A 25490-nucleotide genomic window follows, 5' to 3' on the forward strand; every position below is an offset into this window, starting at 1 on the left:
TAATTGGTTTTCTTCATTTTCTGCAAGGATAAGAGGGTCATACTCTCTATCATACCCATGAATTCGCCAAGATTAAGAACTTCCATTTACTTCAGTCACTAAAATTCACAAGAAGCTGTTCACAAGGAAAGATTAAAGGTTTGGGGACTGAATCACTGGGACAGATCTACAGCGGTCTTTTGCTGGTAGTCTGGGAGCTCAAAACAAAACAGACATCATCCCAACATCCTTTCCAGCAAGAAGTCTTTTGATCTTCCTGTCATGGAACAATTCAGAAGCTTCATAATGATGTAGAAAAGACCTCTCTTTATTCCACTCCAAAACTCATATAAATCTGGCTCTCTCTCCCCTTCCCAAGGGCTTCTATCTTGCCTCCAACTTCTCTCACAAATCATCAGATAAGCCAGGGTTGTGTACGCCCTGATGGGTAAACAGACAGATTTTCCATGTGATGACTTTGTAACAGACTCTCCAGACATGCTGTTCTCTCTTTTGGGGAATGATTTCTCTCAAGAGGAGGATCCAGGTTGTCCTTTGGTATTCCTAAGTTTGTCATAGCTGCCTCTCCTTCTTCTTGCCTGGGAATGGAAAAGCTTTTGATCTTAGCCTAAACAGTCACGAACTAATGTTTGGTAGCATAACAGAACCATTAGCCAGCAAGCCTCCACCTCCTTTTCCTCCAGGTGAGCATAGCAAAAGCCACAAAACAACTCTGAACCCTGGAAATAATACTTCATTATAATGTATAAAAAAACTTTAAATAGTGAAAATTCAGAACTACCAAGTGAAACATTTAAAAGCTTTGTATGCAAACCTCTCCCTAGTCACCTAAAAAGAGGTAAGGGTAAATCTCTTTGTAGTTTGGCAATGCTTAGGGCTTTCCTCGACTGAACATGTTCTTCAGAAGCCCTTCTATCTCCTTCCATCATTTCTGCGGCCTCCTTGTTCTCCTGCAATTTAACAAAAACTAAAGGTACCAATTGCCCTTCCCCTCCGCACTCCTCACCAGGAAACAAGACACAGAAAACGGTAAGCAAACTGTCTCCTCTCCTGTTTCCCACATTCTCATTCATCTGAGGAAAAAAATAGGCAGTATTTGTACAGGTAACTATGAATAAATCAATTTAAATACTTCTACCATCTGTCATAGTGTTTCTTGTTTCCTAAAGCAATAAGTGATCTGAAAATCTGATATAAGTTGGCTCTTCTAGGAGGTCCAGAAATTACTTGTGAGAACTTGTGAGAAGTATGCTGCTCTTTGACACCATGAAGAGGTGTCAAAATGGATGTTAAGTCTCCCAAAGCAATAAGTCTCATACCTTCATTTTCATAGCAATCAAAATCTCATCTCTCAAGAAATTACTGCTTTCGGGCAGCCCATATATTAGCAGGATGTGAATATTAGCCTTGTCCTTGAACTCAAATTTCTGTTAAAGGCAAAATAAAGTTACTTGTTTTATTCTCCATCTTCTGCTCCATTCATGATAACAAACTGCTTTAAACACTCAAATTTTCAAGAGCATTCAGCACCAACAAGTCCCATTAAGGCATGCAAATAAGTCACTTTGGATGTGCTGGATGCTGAGAGATCTTGAACAGCTGACCCAACTACTGCTTCTGTACTACTTGACATACTGTTCACTGGATTTAAAGATGACATTGGCAGACAGACAGTGCACTATTTAGGAGCAACTTTGATTGTTAGGCACACAGGGAGAGTGGTTCTGTTGTGGTACAAAAACGCCTTTTGAAATTATCCACTCTTCCACATATCTCTGATCATAAGTGTTTAAGTTACATACCTTGTGCAGACTTCCATACTGAAAATAAAATAAACTTCCTGAGTACCCTCATTTTTCAAATACTTCCACAATTCTTCCTTGGTTATAGCAGGTCATGAAACAGACACTTGTTCTTCTCTCTGTACTTTTGATACTAAAACACCTGGGAGTGGTCATTATTGAATGACTGAAGAGAATATGCCACAATTAAAATAGCACATCTTTTGCTTCTGGACCTTTCATTAGGAAGGTAAGAATTCACTTTCTTCTGAAAACTAAAGGGGAGACATGGACCTTCCCAGTTGTTGTCATGGATACAGCTGCTGAGAAAAATGTCATTGTACCCCTGCAGATAAATGTATGTGACAACTGCTTGGAATATTTGGTGGTAAAGCACCACAGATGTTAAGCATTCTCACATGGCCACCAGACTCCTCTTGAAATGTAAACTAATTTTTTTTTTAATTAAAGAAAAAAGGAGAAAAAGTTTATTTTTAAACATAAAGGTTATAGCATGAAGGAAAAAAAGGCTAAGCAGTTAAAAAAATGTTGGCACTTTCATAGTTCATGATGTCATGGAGGAAAAATATTATGGAACAATAGTGTGAGTAAAGGATCAAGTGTCAGCCCAATTTCGGGTTATCTGGATTTTGTCACTGTGTGTTATAACAGTGTTGTTAGCGACAATAACTGTATTTCTTAGGTCAAGGGACAATTAAAAACAAAATAAACAAATAAAAAAAGGCAACAAACACACATTGGAAAACTCTGTACCAAGGAAGTTCTTATCCTGATTAGACCACCTCAAAGTGTCAACATTTCTACTTGGACTAGGGGACTTTGAATCTACTTCTGCTTGAGCTTTACACTAAATCTTTATGGGGACACAGGTTGCAAGAACATGAAGAGTCCTAAAACAGGAGTTCTGAATTCAGGAGAATTGTAGAGTCCTAGAACAGCTTGGGTTGGAAGAGACCTTACGGATTATCTAGGTCCAACCCCTCTGCTATTTTCCATTTCCAGTGATCTCAGATCCTGAATGAAGGAAGGATGCTTCTGGAGTGTTGCTGCACAATGCTTAGTGGTATTTCATTGTACCATGCAGGCAGTAAAAGGCAAATACTGTTCCTACACAGAACACGTTAAGCTTTGGATTCTCCTCTCCTGGTAAAGTGGAGGTACACAAATCCCTCCTCATGTAATCTTTCAGTTAACACACTCCTAAATAAGCACAGAGAGAAGAGAAGGCAGGGTACTCTTCCAGCAATCATTACTTTGAGTGAGGGAGCAAAACACCAAGGGCTGGTTAGGATGAAGAAAGGCGAGTTTGATTGTGACACAAACAAAGACAAGCAAAAAAAAAAAGAGGAGGAGTAGAAAACAGGCCTGCAAGCAGTGTAGAAGAAGTCCCCTCAAAATGAGGAGCTAATTCAGCACTGTGCAAAGACCAAAGAAATAAGGAAGCAGAACTGACCACCCTGTTATAAATCTCTCCTCCTAAGTATTTTGGGACTGGCCTAAACAATACAATGCTGTATTTTGAAGAGATATGTGAGCTATTACTAAATGAAGCACATTGGAACTGGAAGCAAGATAACTGCTTTAGCATGACGTAATACCCCAACTAATTAGCCCTGTTAGGAACAAAGCCCAAGAGGGCTGCGCTGGATCCAGAAGGCAAGCAGTTCATTTAGGGCTACCAAGGGCACCTCACTGTGGCACTGCTCTCCCCAGAGACACCTACTAGGCATTATCAGCTGAAGTGGTAAAGCATGATGCAATAAAAATCATCATCATCATCCCCACCACCACATGTAGACGCACAGTTTTACTGGAAAAGTAGTTGTGAAGTACAAGCTGTAAAAAGAAAGGTGAGAGCGTCCACTTACACCCCAAAAAGGCTGGTTGTTTCACCAAAGTTGGAAGAGTGCCTCCTTTTGATGAGCAGGCAGAGCACAGATCCTGCCCAAGCACAGATTCTTACACTGCTACTTTCACCAGAGGTCATGACATTCATCCCAGCCAAGAAAGTAGCTGTTGATCAGTGTTCTGCCATATCTGACAGTCATCACTGCGGCCCAGCACCCTACCCTGGTGTTCACTGCAACACAGGCCCTTTGAAGCTATCCAGTTGTTTCAGAAAAGAAAAGCCACAAGAACAGAAAACAACTTCAAACAGCCCACTCATGGCAGGTCCCACGAGACTACTACACCTTCCCTGTTTATGTAGCAAATGATTAGGGTAATAAATGTTTTAAAATCAAAACATGTTCTTATCCTCAAAAACATAAAAAGCTTAAGACATCATCATTTCACTCCTGAAAGATGGAAAGGGGTAGCTGGATTTTTAAGATAAGCAGTCATGTTTTTCTATTTGGCCTCCAACAGTAGTAATTAGATATACACTAAATTAATGGAAGAGCCCTACCTGAAGAAAACAAGGAAAACAAACAAGGAGTGTCTCAGAAGCTACAGATTGCAGAAAAAGAATGAAAAATTTCAGAGAACAAACACTGCCCTCAAGGCAATAATGTCCCTTTAAGATCCACCTACAGAATAAAGCCTTTCCTGTAAACACCTCTCTTCCTGGAGAAGAGCTGTCCCAAAGCCATTACAACAGGCAATACCTGATATGGAGCTGGACATGGAACTCCCATAGGTCATTTTCCTGAGCAAGTTGCCCCATGGTATTTCTGGGTACACATGTGCAGTGGCCAGAAAAATCTATAGGCACGTAAATCCTGCTGCTATTTGCCATAAAATTTTGCAGTGTGATCTGTTTACTATGAGCGCAGGTTAGGTGCATACTAAGAACTCTGCACAAAGCACTAAAATCACACCTCTCACCCCTTATTTCTACTCCAAAGATACTTTTTATTTCTGTGTGTCTGGTTGCCTGTCTGAAGCAGGGGCTTACATACGAGTGATTTAAGTACTACATCCCTCCTTGCTGACGCATTGAACACCCTCTCTTTCACTAAGCCTTTACCTAAGCTTCTGTTGGCTGTGATGACACATGAAGACACCCTTAGAAGCTGTAAGAGCAGTCCTGTTCATTGGCAACATTATGCCCATGTCGAGGCCCAAAAGACTTAGAGGTCACTGAGACAGACAGTTAAGTTAAGCATTCATAGGGATGTGTACTTCCAGGACTCCAAGACATTGCCCCAAAAAATGTGTTCTTAAATTACTTTCTTCTTTGCAAACAATCCTCTGCCTCTGCTTTGATCTACCTTCAAAATGAAGCTGTTCCACACATTAAATTCCATTTCACCTGCACTGATGAAATGTGCAGAGTGCCCTTCGCATCCTGCACTCTTTTACATTGAAGCTTTTAGGAACGTTAAGCAGATCTATCCCCATTGTTCAAACCCAGGATGCTGACATATCAAATCAAACTCTCCTCTACGCAACTTGTGAAAATAACAAAGATAACCTCCCACCAATGCTCAGGCAGCTGCTTGCCTATATGCAATGAACCCAGCACAGGTTGCCAAGAGACTGCAATGATGAGCAGTGTTTTTTCCTGAATACTCTCAATTGAGCTTTCACTATATATTATCCCTGAGCAATAAAACATGCAAGACCACATTCTTGTTTCAGTTTAGAATTCATTTTATTGCCGATATATAAAAGGACAATTTTATTTTTATCAATTAAGAACATCATAGTATCTCTGTTAAAACTGAGAATAAGCAATTTTCAGATAGCATGTATAGAAATTCCCCCTGAAAGCTCCATTCCCTACAGTAAAAATTAAGTGCAGATTCAATGAAATTTAGGAGGTTCTAAAGAACAGAAAAACTAAGTCTATTATAAGATACTGCTAGTCATTGTCAATCTTTCTTTCAATCTTTCCATCAACGAATAAGGCAATTAGAAATTAAAACAAAAGCCACCATTAAACCTTAGGTGTCAGAACATTTTTCCTTATTTGCAACTATCACGATGAATAATAATTTTATACACTGTGTACTACTTAAAGTACAAAAGCTCTTTTAGATGTGTTTCTAATACAACATTGCATAAATTCTTAGGCCCTAATCATTGATCAAATTTTTCAAGGAAGATTCAGTGCTACCAGCTACCTTTTTGTCCCTGTGGATACTGCATATTTTTTGTCATATTACTATAAATTTATTTTTGTTTAAATTACACTACATATTTCTCCAATGAAACAAAAACACAGAAGTGCTTTTTTTCCATACATGACAAAATTCTGCACACACCAAGAATCAGAGGTTTAGTATTGCTTAACTCCTTGGGGAGAAGAGCTGAAATCACTATTTCTCCATCATCATATGCTGTGGTAAAACTGATGAGTGGTGTTAGCAACAACCGACAAAGTTTATGCAGTGAAGGTCAAATAAAATGAAAGATGAAGCTTGGGGTCAAGCAAAAGACATAGTCTATCAACTAAACTGCACGGCTTGAAAAGCTTGATAACCATTTCCATGATAAAAAACTTACCAGAGGGAAAGCATTAAAGTATAACCAGAACATGAATGACCAAGAAGTCAAAAGTCTACATTTTATCAAGTCCTAGTGCCACGCATTTTGTTGCTGCATTTATTTGGGTCTTTTTCTGTGCCATACTCATGACTTCTGAGTCATTTGTCACCACCTCTAAGAGGTGAATATCAACCTCCATGGCCAGACCCAGTGATGCTGGAAGAATGGTGAAAATTACCTAGCACTATCCAGGCACCCTCAACTGTACCTTTGTCAAATCCACGGTCATCAAATGTGATACAGAATTAAACCAGAAACAATAAAAAAAATAAAAGGGGGCAATTATTTAAATTCTTACAATTTCCTTTTACAGCACATCGCAGCTTTCCCAAGCCCTGAGTCCCTCTTCAAAATCTAGCTTTCAAATATTAACTAAATCAGCATACAAACAGTCTCACAGCAAATAAATCACAGCCATAGTAGGGAGACATTTCAAAAAAAGCAATCAGGACCGGGAGGTTTAATGTCGAGAGAGGAGAAAGACTTTAGACCTTGATAAGGCATGACATAATTCCACACCATTGATCTGCAATCATATAGCTGTATCTGTAATGCAAACAACAAGTAATTTAGAATGCTCTTAATTAGGTGTAATAAGTGTACACTGGCACATTACTGAATCTATAAATAGAGAGCAGCCACATCATCTCACTCCTGCCACATGTTATGAGGTATAGGAGGGAAAAAGATAGGCACTTTCCTTTTAGAAGACCTTTCTTAAATTTGTTTTAGTGGTGGGTTTTTTTGGCGGGAGGGGGGTGTTTGTTGGGTTTTGGGGTTTTTTTGCTCCTGAAGGTATTTAATCAGGCCTTTAAATACTGACAAATCTTCCCCAGCAGACACAGGTTATCCTCATCAATTGTGTAAAAGGAAGAGAGAATACCTAATTTGCAATAAATCAGGAACCACAGAATATCGATCTGTAAGACATTCAGAGAGACACAGCTCTGGGCAACCAAATGTCGCCTTGAACACCTCCGTGCTCTGAGCATGGGGGTGGGACAGATGACCTCTCAAAATGTCCTCCAACCCAGATTACCTTTGTGATCCTGTAACATTCGTAAACTTTTTTTGCTATAAGAAGTCCCTCTCTATAACCTCTCACACTACACAAAGTAATTTAAACTGTAGATCAGCTACAAATAACCTTGGGATATATTTCAAAGAAAAGGTATAATCCTTTTTAAGAAAATTCAGCAGAAGCTCATATGCCTCTTGCCCTGGCTATGATTTGTGTTTATTTCTTTTTACTCAAATAGAAAAATACAAGATTTCCCTGTCATTTCCAACACCTCACTGTGAGACAACCTCTCAGGGACACAGATTTATCAAAATTTCAAAGGGTAATTTGAAATATGAGCCCTTTGTAAACCTGTTGGCAGCAGATCCCTGGTTGATGAAGGAGTAGAACCCATGATGTTAACTCTTTTTATCGCCTCCTTAATTAGTGTTAGTGCACACACCAACCAAATATTTCAAATATGGTAAAAAAAAAGAAATTTTTTTAAACAGTGTAAGCAAAAAAAATATAAAGAATTGGTTTGCATGCACACAAACACAGAACTACTGGGCTCTAAATACAGTTCCCTATGCAAGAAGTAAGATCATCTGAAGCACACACATGATCACAACTGTGGAAAAATGCAAAGCTTAAGGAAGCTAGAATAAAAATTATGTTTTGTTTTTTTTTTACAAAAAAGCTATTCACGACAGTTGCATTTACCTGGCAAGAGCAGGTAACATGAGATAATATACAAAAGCATTTTTAAAGACAGGTCTTTAAACATATAGCTTGACATTGCCAGCACATTTAATAGCTTGCTTTTGACAGGAGCTCATCACAAGTTCTGTACTTTAGTAGTATCTTCAGTTCCTTTCAAATGCTGCAGAAGAAGCAGAACAGAGTCTTGCAATGCAGCATGAGCAGCACAGATAGAAAGCTGACAACCCTCTGAAGCCTGAAGGATTTTTTTTAATGCCTTTTATAGAATTACCAAGCCGGGCAAGGGAAAAACTTGTCATCTAGTAGACAGGATACATACACAGACCCTAACTTGTGCAACCTGCTTTTAAATTTCTGAAAGATTATTTGCCAGTGGATCGGGGAGGGTTGGAGACCACCAGCCTAAGCAGCAAACCATCTCAGGTATAAATTTTATCTTAACTGCACAAAGTTTTGAGGCACATTTTGGTCAATGTTCTCTCTACAAAATGCTAATCAGTGGACTCTGTACAGGTAAAAGTTCTTTCTTTGCTTCCAGAAGCACCACAGAATCATGTTTATTAGACCAACATCGTTTTATAACCAAATTTTAAAAAACAAACAAACCTACAAAAAAATCCAAGAGTCCACTGAACCACACAAAGAGGTTTTCCTAAATTCTGGTTTCCCCCTGTAAAACCCTCATAATGCAAACTTCTAGGTTATATGAAGGCTTGCTTGAACAACTTCACTCAGGGGAAAGAAAATCAAGTTTAATATCAGATAGATGGTTCTGAATGGTATTCCTGGTTTTGTCTGCAATGAGAAGCTGTGCAAATGGGGAAAATATTTTTTACTTCCTTGAAAGTTCAGATTTAATCAGAAACATTGGTTCTTCATCTCACACCCAAGTAAATCACACTAGCTCCCCATTACACATCTGTATCCCCTCTGCATTCATCCCAGGCAGAATCCACATATTATAAATGCATCATTATATACAATAATAAAAAAGTACTGTTTACACCAATAACACCACTATATTCTTTCAGATTCTTGACTCACAAGCCCCCTTTTACCCTTTGTGCTCTCTTTTATTCCCTTTAATAGATCTCTGAGACTGAGGCCAATCAATGTTTGTCTAGAGAGTAACTCATGTGAAGCTCCCTGACGCTTCAGGCAAAAAATGACAATAGCTGAAAAATCAGCAAAAAGGGTGCATTAATTTTCAAGTCAATAGCTCCACAGTGAACCATCTGCTCCCAGGATTGATCAGTGCCATTGAAGGAGGAGGCAGTGAAGGGTGAAACTATTAAAAGAAGCAAACTCATATCTGCACCCTCTCCAAGACTCCACACCCAACAAACTCCATGGTCTTTGGCAGTTGCTCCCCTTACGGGAACTACTGGGAGAAATCTTGCAGAGACATAGACTAAAAGGAAAAGGGATGTCACCCCTTCTCTGTTCAAATTCCTGAAGAAACCATGACAGCAGCAGGCAAGAAAGGAGGGAGAGAACACAAAGCAAGATGTCTCTATGGGAGCGTTAAAACAAACACAGAAGTGCCCGTCCTCATGGTCAACAGAGAGCATGCACAGAGAGGAAAGAAGTCTCTGCCTGATGGGCAGCTGGGCCTGCTGGATAGCCATGCTGGTCCTCTCCAACATCCTCAGCTGAACCAGAGCACGCCACCCTTCTTACAAGCAGAGACACCACTGACCTTCCTCTCACTCCAGAGGATCACAGCAGCAGTAAGGACTACCAGCAGTCAAACTGAAGTCATTCAAGCTCAGTTACTAAATTTAAGCAACCACACAACAGGACATAACTGACCAGAGCAGCATGACAGTCCTTTAGAACCACTTAAATCTCTGCAGGCATGAAAAACCTCAGCAGATCTTCCCAGCAAGGAACTATGCCAGAAGTGCAAAATGACACTGAGGGCACAGCCGGCTCTCCTTGGCGAGCCCATCTAGAAAGACCCTGGCAAGAGCAGGACACACATCCTCCTGCTGCCCACAGAGGGGCTCCTGTTGCTTCCCACCCGGGAAATATATAGGGAGACTTGCCACCCACAAGCTACTACTCACTTTCAAAACCCTATTCAGGTTGCTAAGTGACAATAAAGTAGTGCAATCTCACACAATTTGCAAACCCCAAGCGCTTAAAGGCAAGGAAATGAATTGTCCAGATCATCATAAATCTCATGCTGCCCATCTAATAAACAAATAAATTCTCATCAAATGTAAAAGCTTGCCGAATTCATTACAATAATGCTAACACTCCCAAGAGTACAAGCTCAGGTTTTGTTAATGTGCTTTCAGTATCTAAGTGGTGAAATATTCCTAAACAGGGATACTACTCAAACAAAAAACTTAGTTAGAAAAATATTTTTTTACTTTCTTCTTAATTGTGCAATATATCATGATAATTCCTACATGGTAAAAGTTTTTAAAGTCAACTGTGATCTGACTTTGTATACAAAATTTTTATGACCCACATCTGACAAGCACTTAAGCACCAGATTAACTTTAAGAAGTAATTAGTCACATAGAACTGTACAGGGTGACTGAAGTGTTTCAGTATGTGCACAAATGCTGTACTAGAATAAATCTCTTAATTCATTTTAATTAGCATCTAATGTGGTGGTCTTATTTTTAGCATATCAATGCAATATTTATTTTGAGTCAGCCTTAAACTTGTTTGCAGTGATAAATGCAGTGTTTACATTAAGAAAGAATGAAGCTTCTTTTCAGTATGATATAAAGAATATAATTCATGGATGTGCCCAAGCCAGACTATTTTTTCTTTTTTTTTTTTGTGCCATTGCTAGCAAATTAAGAATCATGTCTTGAATTTAGTAGTATACAGCTATGGTCACTGCATGTATTTAGTACCCTGTTCTTAGGTTTTTAAAAGAAGATTTTGGAAAATGCAACTGATTTTTTCAAGGCCAGAGGGGAAATGATAGAACAGCAATGTAAAAAGGTAGCAAATGCAAAGGTGAAAGAAAGAGTTCTCTCTCTTAATAAAGGCAAATTTCAGATACCAAAGTATCAGACCAAACAAAAACACCAAACAAAACTAGCCATGCTGTCAACAACTTCAAGCAATTGTTGACATCATTTCCCCCTACTTTACAAATAATAAAAAAATCTCAAAAATGTAATGGCCAACCAGAACAAAATACTGGTCTTGTGGTTCCCTTGCAAGTAAGCTACTGAAGTGCTCTCACAAGACATCAAACTATGTCTTAATTATCCCTGTCAGAGGAAAACAGCCAAAACAGCATGACTACAGAGCATTCTTTTATACCCAAAACTCCATATTCTAAGCATCAATGAATCCACACATTACCTTCTTGCTTTGCTAAGATTTTGAGTTCTACAAAATATATATATAGATCCCTTACCAGAAGCATGGCTGGTCAGAGTTCAAAGAAAATTAGAAGAACACTGTTTTAAAAGAAATATATATATAGCCTTTTGGAGTGTTCCAGAGCAAGAACACTGGTCTAAGCTGCCTTTTATTGTCTTCAGCTAGTCAAGAGAATTTCAACAGTTCCCTCCAGAGAAAGGCTTTGTGATAGCCAAACAGACTTCTCTTTTCATCACTACTTCAAATACAAAACCACTGTAATTCTAGGTATTCTGCTTTAGATATCCAAAGTAATTTGGCTAGTCCAGCTAGTCATCCAGTAGTCATAGAGCAGTCATACAACAGTGTTGCATCCTGCATTCTGACGTAGCTGCTGGAAACAATTCAAGATGTTTGCAAATGATCTATATAGCCTTACATGGATAAAGACCCAGCTATAGAATAGTCCTTTCTTGAGCTCTGGCATGGCTGTTCTGTGTCTCCAGGACTCTGCACATGAAGTCCACAAGATAAGGCATCTCTGAAAGGGATTCCCAGTTATTATTTATTCTTGAATAAGTCTCTTTTTCTGCTTCTTAAAAAACAGGAATTCTCCTTAAAGTACAAAATAAACTCAAAGTGTTTCACCCAATCTTTTTCACAGAAAAGCATTCTTCAGCTCCTTAGAACAAAGCAGAAAATAATCAAAATCTTGTATTAAAGATAAAAGTGTGATTATCTTTTTTCCACCTTCACAGCTCACCCAGCGGGTGGGAGGAAAAAAAGGGTAATTCATGTTATCTCACAGTACAAAATAACATTAATACTTTAAAGATTCCAGAAAAAAAAAAAACCACCAAATAAAACCACACCACAGAAACAAACACCAAAAAACCCCACAAAAGCAACATTCTTTGAAGACCTGCTTGCAAATACCTACTGTAAAATGTTACAAGCTCCTCCTTTCTTGTACTTGGCTAGCAATTTAAGCTTTGCCAATGCATGCATCACTAAAATGCCTTAGCAGATTTCATTTCAGTTTTATACAAACATATGTCAGAATTTGGAGTGGTAATGACCACTGTGCCTTAAATAGTGTAACTCTTTCCATTCTAACCCTGCCTACTTCTACATAGTATGTTCAGTCATTTTTAACTTCCCCAAACTATCGTCTTTGCCTGAAAATTTCCTTTAATGGACTCTATTTTGAAAGCTTATGTAGACACACAGCAATTATGAGAAGCAACAAATATTGCACACCATTTAATGATAGAAACTGGTTTGCTTTGTCCAGGCATACTCTAGAACAGAAAAATGTATTTATATATATCCATATCAAAACTTAAATATATTGCCCTGTGCATACATATGTGTGTTGCACATATCAGGAATATACATTAATGAATAGTTCACTTTAAAATAGGTTTAAGTCCCCAGGATCTGGTGAGAGAAACAAATTTGCCAGATTTTACAACTGTTGTGGGAAAAAAAAATTGCTGAGATATTTTACTAAAGATGGATATACAGTACATAAATTTAATAGCAGAATGAAAATAATGGAAAATACGAATACTGAAGACAGATATCCTGTAGCACCCTTCAGTCTGTTCTGTGAACACTACCAGGTGCCAAGAACTTGAGGACGATAGCTGTGCACTTCCTCGCTAGTGACACTATTCATATCACTGCAGTTGCAGAGTACATTACAAACTACAGTGCATTTTGAAGCTGTGCAGAGTCACACAATCCTAATGTATATAAAGGATCTCCACTGGGGTAAACTTTGCTACCATGGCATTTTCCTGAGAATTTCTGGTGCATTAAAAAAATCGTGTTTCCTTAACCAGAAAGGAATGAACCACTACTTAGTTGAGTAAATTGGGAACCATTACAACAAGGAAAAACAGATCACATTGCAAAGAATGATGCTTGTGCATTTGAACACTGGTATCACTCACAGCACTTTATATTTAGGTGAATTAACAAGCTAGGGTAAACTGAGATAAATGTATACCAGAAACAAACAGGAAGTGACTGCTGGGACTTGGCACTGTCAAATGTCACCATATGGAAAAGGTTAGAAACTTTTTGAAGGCTCAGTTCCTAAATGGATGGTGTGAAGGCAAATAAAACCACGTTGGGGAATTTAATTAATTTACTTTTATTACTCCATAATGATTTAAGATCTCAAAAAAAATATATGTTAATAACTCAGATAAGAAAATTCAAGTAACAACTCTTGCCATTTAACTAAACAACACTGTACTATCTCCACTAATTATAACACAGTCTTGCTTCACAGTATCTGCCATGTTACAGCAATTTCATTACTAACAAAAACCACTGGGGGTGAAGGAGAGGAAGAAAGCTTTATCCCACATACCTTACAAGTGTATTTATCTTACTCAATACACCACATTTTCTTGCATTTCCTGAATTGTACTTTCTGCTCCAGAATGTCTGCTTCATGCAAAAATAAACACAGGCCAGAAACTTAATGCAGATTTGAGAGCAAACCACATATCCAACAGAGGTTTTGCATTAACTGGATGTGGAGCCATTAAAATAGAAAGCTAGGTCAGTGATAAAAGTGCTACTCCTCATATGCAGTTTTTTATAGAGTACTCAAGACAAGAGTGGTAGCTGTAACTGTTCTCATCTAACAACTATACTTCCAAGTATCCAGGGATCTTTTCATTTATTAATCTTCTGCTGATCCTCAAGGTGAGGAGAATTCAAAGAGAAAAAGTGTGAGCTCTAATTTGAACTTCCCCTTCTCGACACATTTCTGCTATAAAGAACAGAAGAAAGGCCATCTTTTTAAGGAATGTGCTTTGCACTACAGCAATTAGCTTTAAAGCAACTAGAAGCCAGCTGATGACAGGCAGTTTTCAGGCTGTAGCCCCAAGAACTGAAGTCATCTGTTTAAGGAAGGCACTGACTCTGCCTGTCTTAACCAACATCTTAAAAATGAAGAAGCCAAATTTAACACACACATGGAGAACTTTCCATTACTTCAATCTCCAATGTAACCCTGCTTGTAACCCAGCATCATCATATATACTACTTCCAAACTGTCTGACTACACTTTTCCAAAGTTATCAAAAATCCAAAATGTATATTCTTAAAATGTTCATTGGTTTTGTTGGTTTTTTTTACCAAGACATGTTTTATGAGCTAAATATTCAGGTCATTCAAAATGGGGGAGAAGGATAAATAGACATTACAAAACCAAAAGCTGTTTCCATTAGGGATTTTGGCTCAAAAGTGCTCAAACTTCTCAAGGTACTTGTCACCTATTTATTGACTAGTGTTTCCTCCATGGAACACATACAAACTCCACAGATGCAAAAGCTTCCAGGATGACATTAAAAGACACTGGCTTTAATCTCACAGAAGTCCTAATCAGTTTTGGTCCTGATTTCCCTAAAGGTACCTACTGCTACAGTGTAACTCTACAGCCAAGTATGGGGCTTTAGCAATCAGTGACAAACAACGTGTTGGCCTAAAGAATAGTCCTTTAGTCCTTTACACCACTACTTGTTCCCTCCTCCTCAAGTTGGCAGACACAAACACATGTTGATCTTCAAGTTTTCTGTTTGGGGTAATTAATAATGGCCACATTTTGACACAGATATGCTTTAAAGTATTGTAAAACTTTAAGAGATATATATGCATAAACAAAAATTGCACCTGTAACAGAAGTTACAAAACCAATTTGTTTTTCTTAGCAACTGACTGTAAAAGTAGTTCCACTGAAATCAAGCTAACAGCTTGCCAAGGAAGTTGCTATCCAGTGAGGGTAAGCTATGGCAAAACTGGACAACAGTCTTCTAAATAGAACTGTGAATCAATCATTAGCATATCACAAACAAGCAATAAACTTTGGTGTAATTACATCTGCCAATACATTACTCTTGCTTTTAATCTTCTCACTCTCTTATTCACCCCCTGCCCTCAGTTAAATAATTAATTGGTTTTATTTAGGAAGAAAAGAGCAAAGAGTAAAAACTGCCTTTGAGAACTACAGATGTTAGAAGTTTTTAGGCTTCTGTTTGTGCTAGTGAAAGGGGTTTGTTCTTGTACGTATATTTCCTAAATCTTGTTAAACACACATTAAAAAAAATCCACTCCTGAGTGATTCTGTCTGCAAAGTATCACCATATGGTAGCTTTCACAAATGATCAACTGTACCAAAACATCTAAAAATAACATCTTCCTTAAGTAAAACAAAAACAATTACCAGCGGAGACTTTTGGGTATAGTTCTGAGCTAAGGAATTGATACCATGTCGCTGAAATGCTTCAAGTAAGTAAATAAGCAACCTCTGGAGAAAAATAGCACAGTCCTAAATGGCCCACAAGCATCAATGATAAATGTAATATACATGCTTTGGGTTCTTTCAAAAGTCTATTCTTAGATGTAAGACAAACCCAATCCATTTAATTAAAACCTTAGCTTACAAACACATCCACCAAGTAAGTGAAGCTTAACAAATCTAATTTGAATGAAAGGGACTAGCTGGGTAAAAGAGCAGCTCCCTGATGTTCCTTGCTCTAGTGGTTTCATGTAACCACTGATCACCAACTACTACAACAGCAAACATACAACACCCTTAAACTAAATGGGAGTTGTCTGTCTAAATATAGCTACTTTTAAATAATGCATTGTGAGTTATAAAATAAAGTGCTACTGAATTATTTAACATGGGTCTCATCTTTAACAATGATATATCACTTTTAATTAAATTGAAAGGAAGATGTTTATATGTGGAGTTGCATATTATTGTAAGTTGCAACCAGTAAAGCAACATTTTAACTCCAATTATGTCAGCAGTCAGTTTTTCCTATATATATCTGATTCACAGAAATAGAACTGGGACTCAAGCTAAGATAAGCAAAGCAAGACTTGCAGAGCTGTCTTAGATCTTCAGGCGATCCCAGCTCAGCATTCATTCACAACCTTCAGACACAGAATATCCCACCCATCTGTAACAGTTGGCAAGAATTGGCTGGGACCTCAATCTCACCAACCTGTATCGATAACATTCATAATAAGCACGTTTTCCTTATGCAAGTATCAACCTCTTTGAGAGCAAACGCTCAAATGCACTTAATACCACTACAGCTAATAAAGGCATCGTGCTCTTTTAAAACGTCCTGAAGACACAAAAGGGTGTTAAAGCTGAAAGCTTGTGTAGAACTGCGTTTCCAACACAATGCAACAGTTGTATATTATTTACTATAGTAACCTTTCAGCCAGGCCTAACATCTGTAAATGCAAAATTAACATTTAGCAACAAAATGGAATGACACATCTTGTTTAGAAGATTCCAGGAAAAAAATGCTTTCCACCTCACATAACAGAGTAACATTACTGTTTAACAATCACGGTTTAAAGGTGGCTGCCTTTTGCACGTAGTGCATGGAGCAAAAGCCCAAGGGAAGAAAGCACCAACCAGACAGGACTTCACTAACTACTAACTTTAATGGGTGCTCTGTACAGGAAACAACACCACATGACCTATTGTGTAGAAATCAAACCCTAAGTGTGATCAGTTCAGGCCTGCATGGAGTCACTTTGCCCCTCAAAATAGACTCTTCCAAGAAAAGCCCTGATCTTCTTGTCACTGCATGAATAAGCTCTCCCCAAGGTGGGTTTGTGCAGACCCCATCACTTACTGTGGACCACACTTTGTAGAAAGTTCTACACAGCAAGTCTGTTTCATTATGTTTATGCTTTCAAATGCCTGCTTGTTGATTTTACAAGGGGGGGAAAAACTAAACAAACACACCATCCATGAAAAAAGTTAATTCCACCGGGACAACTTCGGCAGCCCGAGACAGCCAAAACAACTGCATTAACCTAAAATTTTGACAGCTGCTTTACGCATCCAGTGCCACGAGCGAGGATGTATAGAAGTTTACTCCTCTTTCCGCGAGGTGCCCTTTCAAAGTGGAAGCCGCCTTTCCCTCCTTGGCGGCACTCCCGAAGAGGAGCCCGACGTGCCACCGCGGGCTCGGTGCCTGCCGCTCTGGCGGGGCGCACGGCAGCGGTCCCCGGGACCGGCGGAGAGCTAAAACGGGCGGGCGGCGGGTATGGAAAGTGGCGAGGAAGGGCTCGCTGAGCCAGCCCACCCGCGCCGCAGGGTGGCAGGGCGGGATCCCCGCGGCAGCGGTGCCCGCCGCCGAGGAAGAGGAGCCGGAGGGAAGGAGGGAGGGAGGGAGGGAGGCAGCCCGCCGCTTCCCCCACACCCAGGACGCCCGGCAGGGCAGGGCGGCTGCCGGGGCAGGCAGCTTCCCCTCCGGCCAAGCGGAGCGCCGCAGCCCCGGGGGGCTCTTCCTGCCAGCCGGGGACAGATGTGGACGCAACAGCTGGACGGGGAGGAGGGGAGAGGAAAGGAAGGAAGAGGCACGGTTGTCTCACAAACCTCCCCCCCCAGCCCCCCGCCGCCGCTCCCGGGGATGCGGGCGGGATGCAGCGGCCGTCCCCAGCTCCGGGTTAGCCCCGCTTGGGGATGGGGATGGAGGAACCGGCCGTGAAGGCGGCGGGGCTGGCCGGCTGCTGCCCGCCTTACCTTGCTGCGGATCTGGCCCGAGGTGGACACTTTCCGGATGAGTTTCTGGGGGCCCTCGTGCTCCCCTTCGCTGTCCGACGACTCGTCCGCCGGCGCCGCCGCCGCCGCCGGGGCTTGGGGCTGGGGCTGCAGCGGGATCCCGACGCCGCTCATCCCCGACTCGGCCCCGGCCATCTTCCCGGACTCCTACCGAGAGAAAGCACACGAGCCCGGCTCAGCCAGGGCAGCCGCTGCCGCTCCCCTCCCCGGGGAGGAGGAGGAGGAGGAGGCGGCGCGGGAGGGTGGGGAAAGAGGCGGTGCGGGGGGGCGGGACGGGGGCGGTGGCGGCCGCGGCTCTGGCGGAGCGGAGCGGGGCCGCCCGCCCGGCCGCCATCTTCCGCCGCCCCCTCCCACAGGCAGCGGCCGCGAGCCTCGCCGCCCGCCCCCGCTCGCTCCTAGCGACCGGGGCACGGCCACCCGCCGGCGGGCGGAGCTGGGCGGACGAGCCCGGCCTCCTGCGCCCCTGCCGACCGGGAGCGGCCCGGGGCGGCCGCCGGCTGCAGGGGGCGCCGGTGCCGGGCGGGCCGCCCCCGGCAGGAGGGTGCCCGCCCGCAGGTGAGCGCCAGGGCCAGTCCGGCCGGAGAAACAAGCGACGGGGAGCGGGAAGGGCGCCTGGCGCCCCCGCACCTGCCCGGGTGTCCTGGACTGTCCCGGCTGGCCGGGAGGTGGGCCCGGCACCGGAGCGAGCACCGCCCGCCCCGCCGGGCACCCCCGTGCGCGCTGTGCCGCCCGGGGACACTCGGAGGGCGGCGATGCCGAGTTCCCAGCGCAAGCAGGGCGAAAGCGGGCGGGTGCCGTGCCAAGCCCTTGCCCCGTCCCGGCCGAGGGCTGTGCCGCTCTCCCCTGGGAGCGCAGGATGTCTCTTCGGGACTTGGACGGACGGCATCTGATGCGATGGGCTCCTTACCTGTACGCTATTCCTCCAGCCAGTCAACCCCGTGGTAACTATCCATCAGCGCCAAAGCCTTGGACAGTTTTAATAAATGCATCTATTGCTTTCCAGTGATTTTCTCATAATAGCTTAATTTTCTTGTTATTCTGTTCATTTTTGTCTTTGTGAAAGAGCAGCCCTTACTTCTGGGGAAAGAAAGGGTCAGTTTTCCTTTTTCATCTCAGATCTGGCATCTCGCACAATCTCGAAATGTCACCACATGTTCTGAATTGTGGGACTTTGAAATTATTGTGGCTTGTATGTAGTCAGTGTTCAAAATAAGTGTTTAAATCACAGCAATACTAAATAAAACACACAAATCCTAGCTGCATGGGCCGGATTAAGCATAAGAAAGCAATCAATGCTTGTAGCTTCTATATTCCCACAACTCTATTTATATTTCCAGAAAGGGAACTAACATCTCTTAACATGCTAATATAATGCCGCAGTACCTAAATACAAAGCATTTAATGAGGAAAAGTAAACAACTGTACAACCTATTCTACACTGCAGACACCTTGCCACAGTCTGAATTTCAAATATTTCAGAGTTTTTATAGTCCAGCCCATTTCTTTTATTGGCTTTTTTATTTCTAATAGTGTAGGGGAAAGCAATATTTTCATGAAGCCTTGGAGTTCTTGTGGCTTAGTTCTGTGTTACTGCAGCAGGTACTTCAAATACAATTCTACTATCCATCTCCACACAGGACCAATTGTGGAGGTTATCTTTTAAAAAATAACAAGAGTAACATTTAAAAATTCAAAATATCTATTTTAAGGATTCAGAAGTTCTATTTTAAAGGCATTTTGATCAATTTACCTACACATTCTTTCAAAATATTCATAAGGCCTAAATCCTATCATTGATACCTCATCTCAAAATGACTGTGAAAATAAGAACTAATTCTGTCTTATCTCACTCTTCACCTGAGAAGGAGTTCTCAATTTTTTCAAAACGTGGGATCAAACTTGACCAGGTGCAAGTATGCATTGCTCTTAGTAGGTAAGTTTAGGGCACAGCTAGGAAGAAAGATAGTAAAAGCAATGTTTATGGACACTGTGTCTTTCCACTCTCCTTTCTTCCTCCTCACTATCTGAATTTCAGGAATAGCAGATTATGCCAGAACATGTCTCACTGCAGTTCCTTAATTCTTTTGAAGGTAAATGTCACTTGAATATTGCAAGGGGACAACAAGATATATTTTCCTAACATGTTGCACATAATAGTAACTGTGATTTGAGACACACTTGGTGCTGACAGAACACAAGCAAGGCTGGCTACATTTAATTCAACTGAATTACATAGTGCTGGCTGAACAATAGTAGTTACTGTAAGAATAAATACAAGTCTTCAACTTCTGTTCATTTTCAGAGCTTAACTATGAGCACTAGTAGCTGCACCATGCAGAGGGCACCATGCATCTTCACCTGGGCTACCTCAGTGTGCTCTTCCTCACTCCTGACTATCCAAACACAGAAGTGTGGTTACCAGGAAAGAAAGCATTAGCCTTTCACTTCTAAGCAAGTCTCTTTCATCATGTCTTGGTAAACTTCAGAGTGCTATGAAAGAAACGAAAAGTACTAGGAATGTTCTCTCAGGTTCCTTAATGGGAAGATTTTAGTAGCAATAACCTAAGTCTGCAAATGATAGGAAATCTCCCACGAGAACGCTTCAACAAGAATATGAGAACATGGTTTCTGTGAAGCACATAGTGGACTCTGTGAAGTTACAGACTCTAACGTCTCCAGTTGTTTAATGCGTACAGAGTTCTCCAAAATGAGAAACCAAGTGTTAAGCATTGTTGAAAATACAAAAGTTACTCATGTTAGCATAGAATTTTTTTTCTACAAATATATACGTTGCCGAGGCACAAAGACAGTTTTAAAGATATCGCTATTTCCACTTGTTCTTCTTTTCGAAGGTATTAATAGATAATCATAGTCCAGTTCCAGCCTTTACCCAGATAAAGCTGCCTAAGGTGGCAATGAAGTTCACCTCAAAAAGGATTTGCAACTTGACTTCTATCCCTTCATGTCACAGCTGGCTTTCTCCCAGGTGGTCCATGTCAGACTCAATATGTGAAATATTGGATAGCACCTTTCAGCCCAGTGACCACAGCTACAAATACTCTGGCACAAATGGTACCACTGGACTTCTGCAAGTTGGGCTCTTGAACAATGTGGGACTCTATGCAGCTATTAAAAATGCATACACTATTTGCATGTGCTCTGTCTTTCACTAAACAGTTTCACACTTCTTAGCAATAACCTTAAATTTCCTAAGTAAGGGAGTAAAAAGCATAAAGGTTGGCATTTAAAGAAAGATACTCAAACAACAAAAAACAGCTCTGCTGACATAATTTGTGCTAGGGCAATTAATATCAGCTGATAAACTGCCCTTTATGCAATACATACATATTTACACTGTGATATTGTATACATTTAATATACACATATACACTGTGAGAACATTTTTACTCAACCACATTGAGTCCCAATAGGACATGTGTCACTAAAATGCATATGCAATATAGAAAAAAATCTAAATACACATTGCACTCTAGCTGCACTGAAGATTATAGTTTATAATACAGATTACTGCACTATTTGATTTCAGCCCTAAAACTCATTCCCTTTGTAACAAGCATTTTCACATTCTTTTTTTCCAAGTCACTTTGGCATCTATAAACGAAAGGGTAATGCTTTTCTATTCTTCATCTCAGAAAGTTTTTCTGAGGGAATTTGAATCAATAGTGTGTCAGGTTAACAATTCATTATTCATCATGTTAAAAGATTTTATTGAATCTTTCCTAATTTTGGTGGTTAGTGATAGCTATGGTTTTTGACTGGGCTTCCCACTCTGAACAAGTTTATTTCAGACCTGCCTGTCTGAACTCCCTCTGCAGATCGAATTAGTGATACTATTCTTTCTTGACTTCCTTACTTAGCAAAGAGGAAGCCAAAATATAACAACATGTATCCATACCACTGTTAAAGAAAGTAATTGCATCACTTGTGGCTGGTTTGGGGTTAGCCAAGGGAATTCTGTAACCTGTAGGCTACAAAATTAAGGAAACTACTAAACTGTGTTTTATGCTTCAAAATAAAAGGTCCAAACCACGGCAGGTAATAAAAGTAAACAGATGCTTTGTGAATGTGTTAGGACTTATATATGCATTTCAAAAGTAAGGTAAAGCCAAGACTCAGGTCTCATATAAAACATGAAAATTGTGTCCAGAGCTTTGTGAGTCATGTGTTATGCACATTTTTACTACAAAGCCACCAAACCTCCCTTGCAAGAATGCAGGGTGCACCTTACATTTTAAGTCACGTTTGCTTAGCTCCATCATGGGGTCTTACACAACTTTTACTGGATTCAGGAAGAGCTTTTCCATTAAAAAGTGTGGTGTGAGTTAGGAAAAGGTCTTTATAGAAATTTGAAGTAGTACACACACACAAGTCCAACCCTGACTGGCAAAAGGACTTCTCACTTCATTTAAAGTCCATAACTTATTTCTCAGAATAGCTATAGGAAGAGCATTTCCCAATCATCAGAAATTTGCATAGGTTATTAACTTGCACAGATTCAAAACCTGCAAAAAATAGTTTTCCCTATCTTACTACTTTTTGTTTCATGTTTTAAGAGCAGGGGAGAGAGTATACTATGTTTTCCCTTTCATCATTCAGGTCTTCACCTGAATCTCCCTTTGCCCCCATTATCATAAAAAGCCTGCTTATGAGCAGATGGAAAGAACAATGTGGCTCTTGCCACAAAGACCATGTATTTTACCAGCAGGTTACCAGGTAAAGGATTGAGTGGATTAGCTGAAATTAGAGTCTTGTAAAGGAAATCGGTGCAGTGGTTAACCTTAAAACTGCATTCATGGATGTACTCTTTAACAAATGCAGCAATGAAATGATAAACATGACCCAAATCCTGGCCCTTACTGGGGGAGGGGGAAATGGAGAAAAAAAAATCTGCTCCTTGTTTATCTAAGCCATGCGCACAGAAGGAAACGGGCTTGGATGCTTCAGCCAGGACTCCGCATTTCCAAGCGGAGAGGGGCTGCAATCCATCTGCCTCCCGAGTTTCAGCTGAGTTTTGGATGACGGCAGCAATTTAAATGTCACTGTTTAATAGTATAACGCATTCGCAGGAATTGACTTCGCTGCCTTCCTCCCACGATGTCTTCATCTCTCCAGGCAAAAATCTTGGGTTTCCCTTGCCTGATCCTTTCAATGTCAGCTCCATGTTACCGGAACACACATACAGCTGTTTTCCCTATCACAGCTGCATCTCCGGCAACAGTTTCGGGGCTTGAGGACTGCAGAGGGCAGCGAAGGGGGATGTTCAACTTAACAACAAATATTAGGACAGTAAAAATATATTTGTGAGAGCTGCAAATCCTAACAAGGAAGGGAGTGAACTTAGTTCATTGTGGGTATCTCCAGGGCTCTGCTGCTGCTTTCCTGAGGGTGCACACACCAAGAGAGAATGGGTCTCCCCCATTTTCTCTTTAAAACTGGGTTTACAAGTAAAACCTGAACCAACAAAACGAGTTAGCAAAACATGGTACAGCCATCTAAAGGGGAGCTTGGCAATGGCACAGGTCCATGCTTCATGTTGCCTCACCAAGTTCAGGGCCAGAGGCAGCCTAGCCTTGACCTCTTAGATAGCCTGAAATCTCCCAAGCAGCTACCCAAAGCCTATTTTTAGCCCTCGCTGCCTGATGTGTGTGTGTGTTTGCACAATGGAGAAAAGCCCAGGAGCGGGACCAGACTGCCCTGAAAAGGGAAATCTGATTTTATCGCCTGCTGAGGATGCCGGTGACATGATTTCCTTTGGTTGGAAGGAGGGTCTTCCAGTTCCTTAAACAAACCGCAAAGGCACCTCACCGCAGCTTTCCTCCTGGCCAGTTTGAGCGCTCCCCTCCCTTCCTAGCTCCCCAAAGGCACGCACTTTTCCCCACACGGCGGAGTGACGGCAGGGCACCCCCAGCCCCGTCCCGCTTTGCCGCTGCGATGGGAACAATTCCCAGCCCAGCTCCAGTAGAAGAAGGGGGGGAAAGTGTGCGTCTCTTCCTGAAAGCTGCCTCCCAACGCTGCTTTCGCTGTGCTAAGAGGAGTTTAACGGTGTCAACATCCAAACCACCCCCCTCGGCAAAGTTGAAGGCAAGGCTCTCGGTGCTAATCCCAGGCTTTCCACCCGGGCAGTGAAACTCAGAAAGGGCAATGAACTCCCCGTCTCCCAGAGGGACGAGCTCGTCAGCAAATGGCCAGACACGGCGGGGGCGAAAGGCTCCCACCCCCCCGCTCCCCGCGGGGAAGGGACGAGCGCCGGCAGCAGGGCTCTGGCGTGGAGCGGGATCGGAAGACGGGAAGGGGGGGCTGGAGGGCATAGATAAGGATGATAGCCCGACCCCCCGGCTGAACAATACAGGCAGGAAAAAGGGTAGGAAACGCCTGTGCAAAGGCAAGGCACGCATGTACCTACCAGCTCCTCCCAGGCGGGGCTGCGGGCGCTATAGGAAGGGTACCCATGCTCCTCCATCACCTCGCCTCAGGTCCCCAACCTCCGCGGGGAGAGCGCCGACGGCCAGCGGAGCTGGGTCCGCCGGGCTGCGCCTCCCTCCCGCCGCTGCCGCTGCTCCGGCTGGCAGCGCTTCCCCGGCGCCGCTCGTCCTCCCCCTACCCCGGCCCCGCTCCTCCCTTTTCTCCCCCGGCTATGTCCAGGCCCCCTCCTCCCTCCCCGCCCGGCTCCTTTCCCTCCCACGGCCACCGGGCTCAGCCCCGGCTCCCGAGGGAGCCGGCCTGCAGCTGCCGCGCCGCTCACATCATCGCCGCCCCCCGCCCGCCGCGCTGTCCCGGCCGCCCGCACGCCCGGCCCCCTCCCGCCCGGCAAGCCCGGCGGATCACGGGCAAATCGCCTTGGGCGTAAGCCGCTTTAGGGCCGCTCCTGCTGCCGGCGTCGCGGCGGGGCCGGCGGGCGAGGCTGCGCCCCGCGGCGAGGGGAGAAAGCCCCTCGGTGCGCCGCGGGACGGGACACGCCGCCTCCCCGGGCCCGGGCCGGCCCCGCTCGCCTCGGTGCGGGCACGGAGCGCGGGGTCTGCGGCCCCGACTGGCCCGGCTGGGTGCTGGGGGGCGCCCCGGAGGGACCATCGCCGCTCCCGCATCCCCCTGCCCCGAGCCGAGCAGGAGGGGACCAGGGGCAAGGCCCGGGTGCCGGGACAGCCCTCTGGCCCCACTCCTCCGCAAGGGCTCCGAGAGCGCAGTACTGGGCTTTTGACACCCTTTGGATGTTCAATTGAGGGTGAAACGGCGCCTTGTTCCTCTTCAGTGGCTCCGGGTGGTCCCACGGGCACGTTAAGACAAACTCCCAGGAGCTGGGACACGGCAGAGCCACTGTGGAACAGGCAGCACGGATGTGTAGGCCATGTCTGACACAGTGGGGTGCTTATTTCCAGGGCCACCACGCCAACCTGATGGAGCACCAGGATTTCTCTGCTCTCCATTACACCTTTTATTAACACACAGTGTGTTTACTTCATCCTTCTTGGTTTACTAGATACCAGCATCCCCTTGAACACCAGCC

The 25490-nt window shown here is 42.9% G+C and overlaps 1 protein-coding gene across 2 annotated transcripts in view; it reads right to left on the minus strand.

Moving 5' to 3' along the window:
• DGKH (diacylglycerol kinase eta) overlaps positions 1 to 24543 on the minus strand; it is a 152471-nt gene extending 127928 nt beyond the window's left edge. The window contains exons 1-2 of one of the 2 annotated variants that reach the window (XM_054272131.1): positions 24393 to 24543; positions 17930 to 18115 (exon numbers count right to left, since the gene is read on the minus strand). In XM_054272131.1, the coding sequence (XP_054128106.1) occupies positions 17930 to 18115; positions 24393 to 24449 (243 nt within the window). In that variant the 5' untranslated portion in view covers positions 24450 to 24543. The remainder of the gene's footprint in view (positions 1 to 17929; positions 18116 to 24392) is intronic. The other variant, XM_054272130.1, reaches the window with a different exon arrangement.
• Between the last annotated feature and the right edge of the window lie 947 nt (positions 24544 to 25490).

This window comes from Melozone crissalis, unplaced genomic scaffold (assembly GCF_028551555.1).
Source record: "Melozone crissalis strain CALT ecotype California unplaced genomic scaffold, PUWL_Pcris_2 ptg000013l_1, whole genome shotgun sequence".
Classification (NCBI taxonomy): domain Eukaryota; kingdom Metazoa; phylum Chordata; class Aves; order Passeriformes; family Passerellidae; genus Melozone; species Melozone crissalis.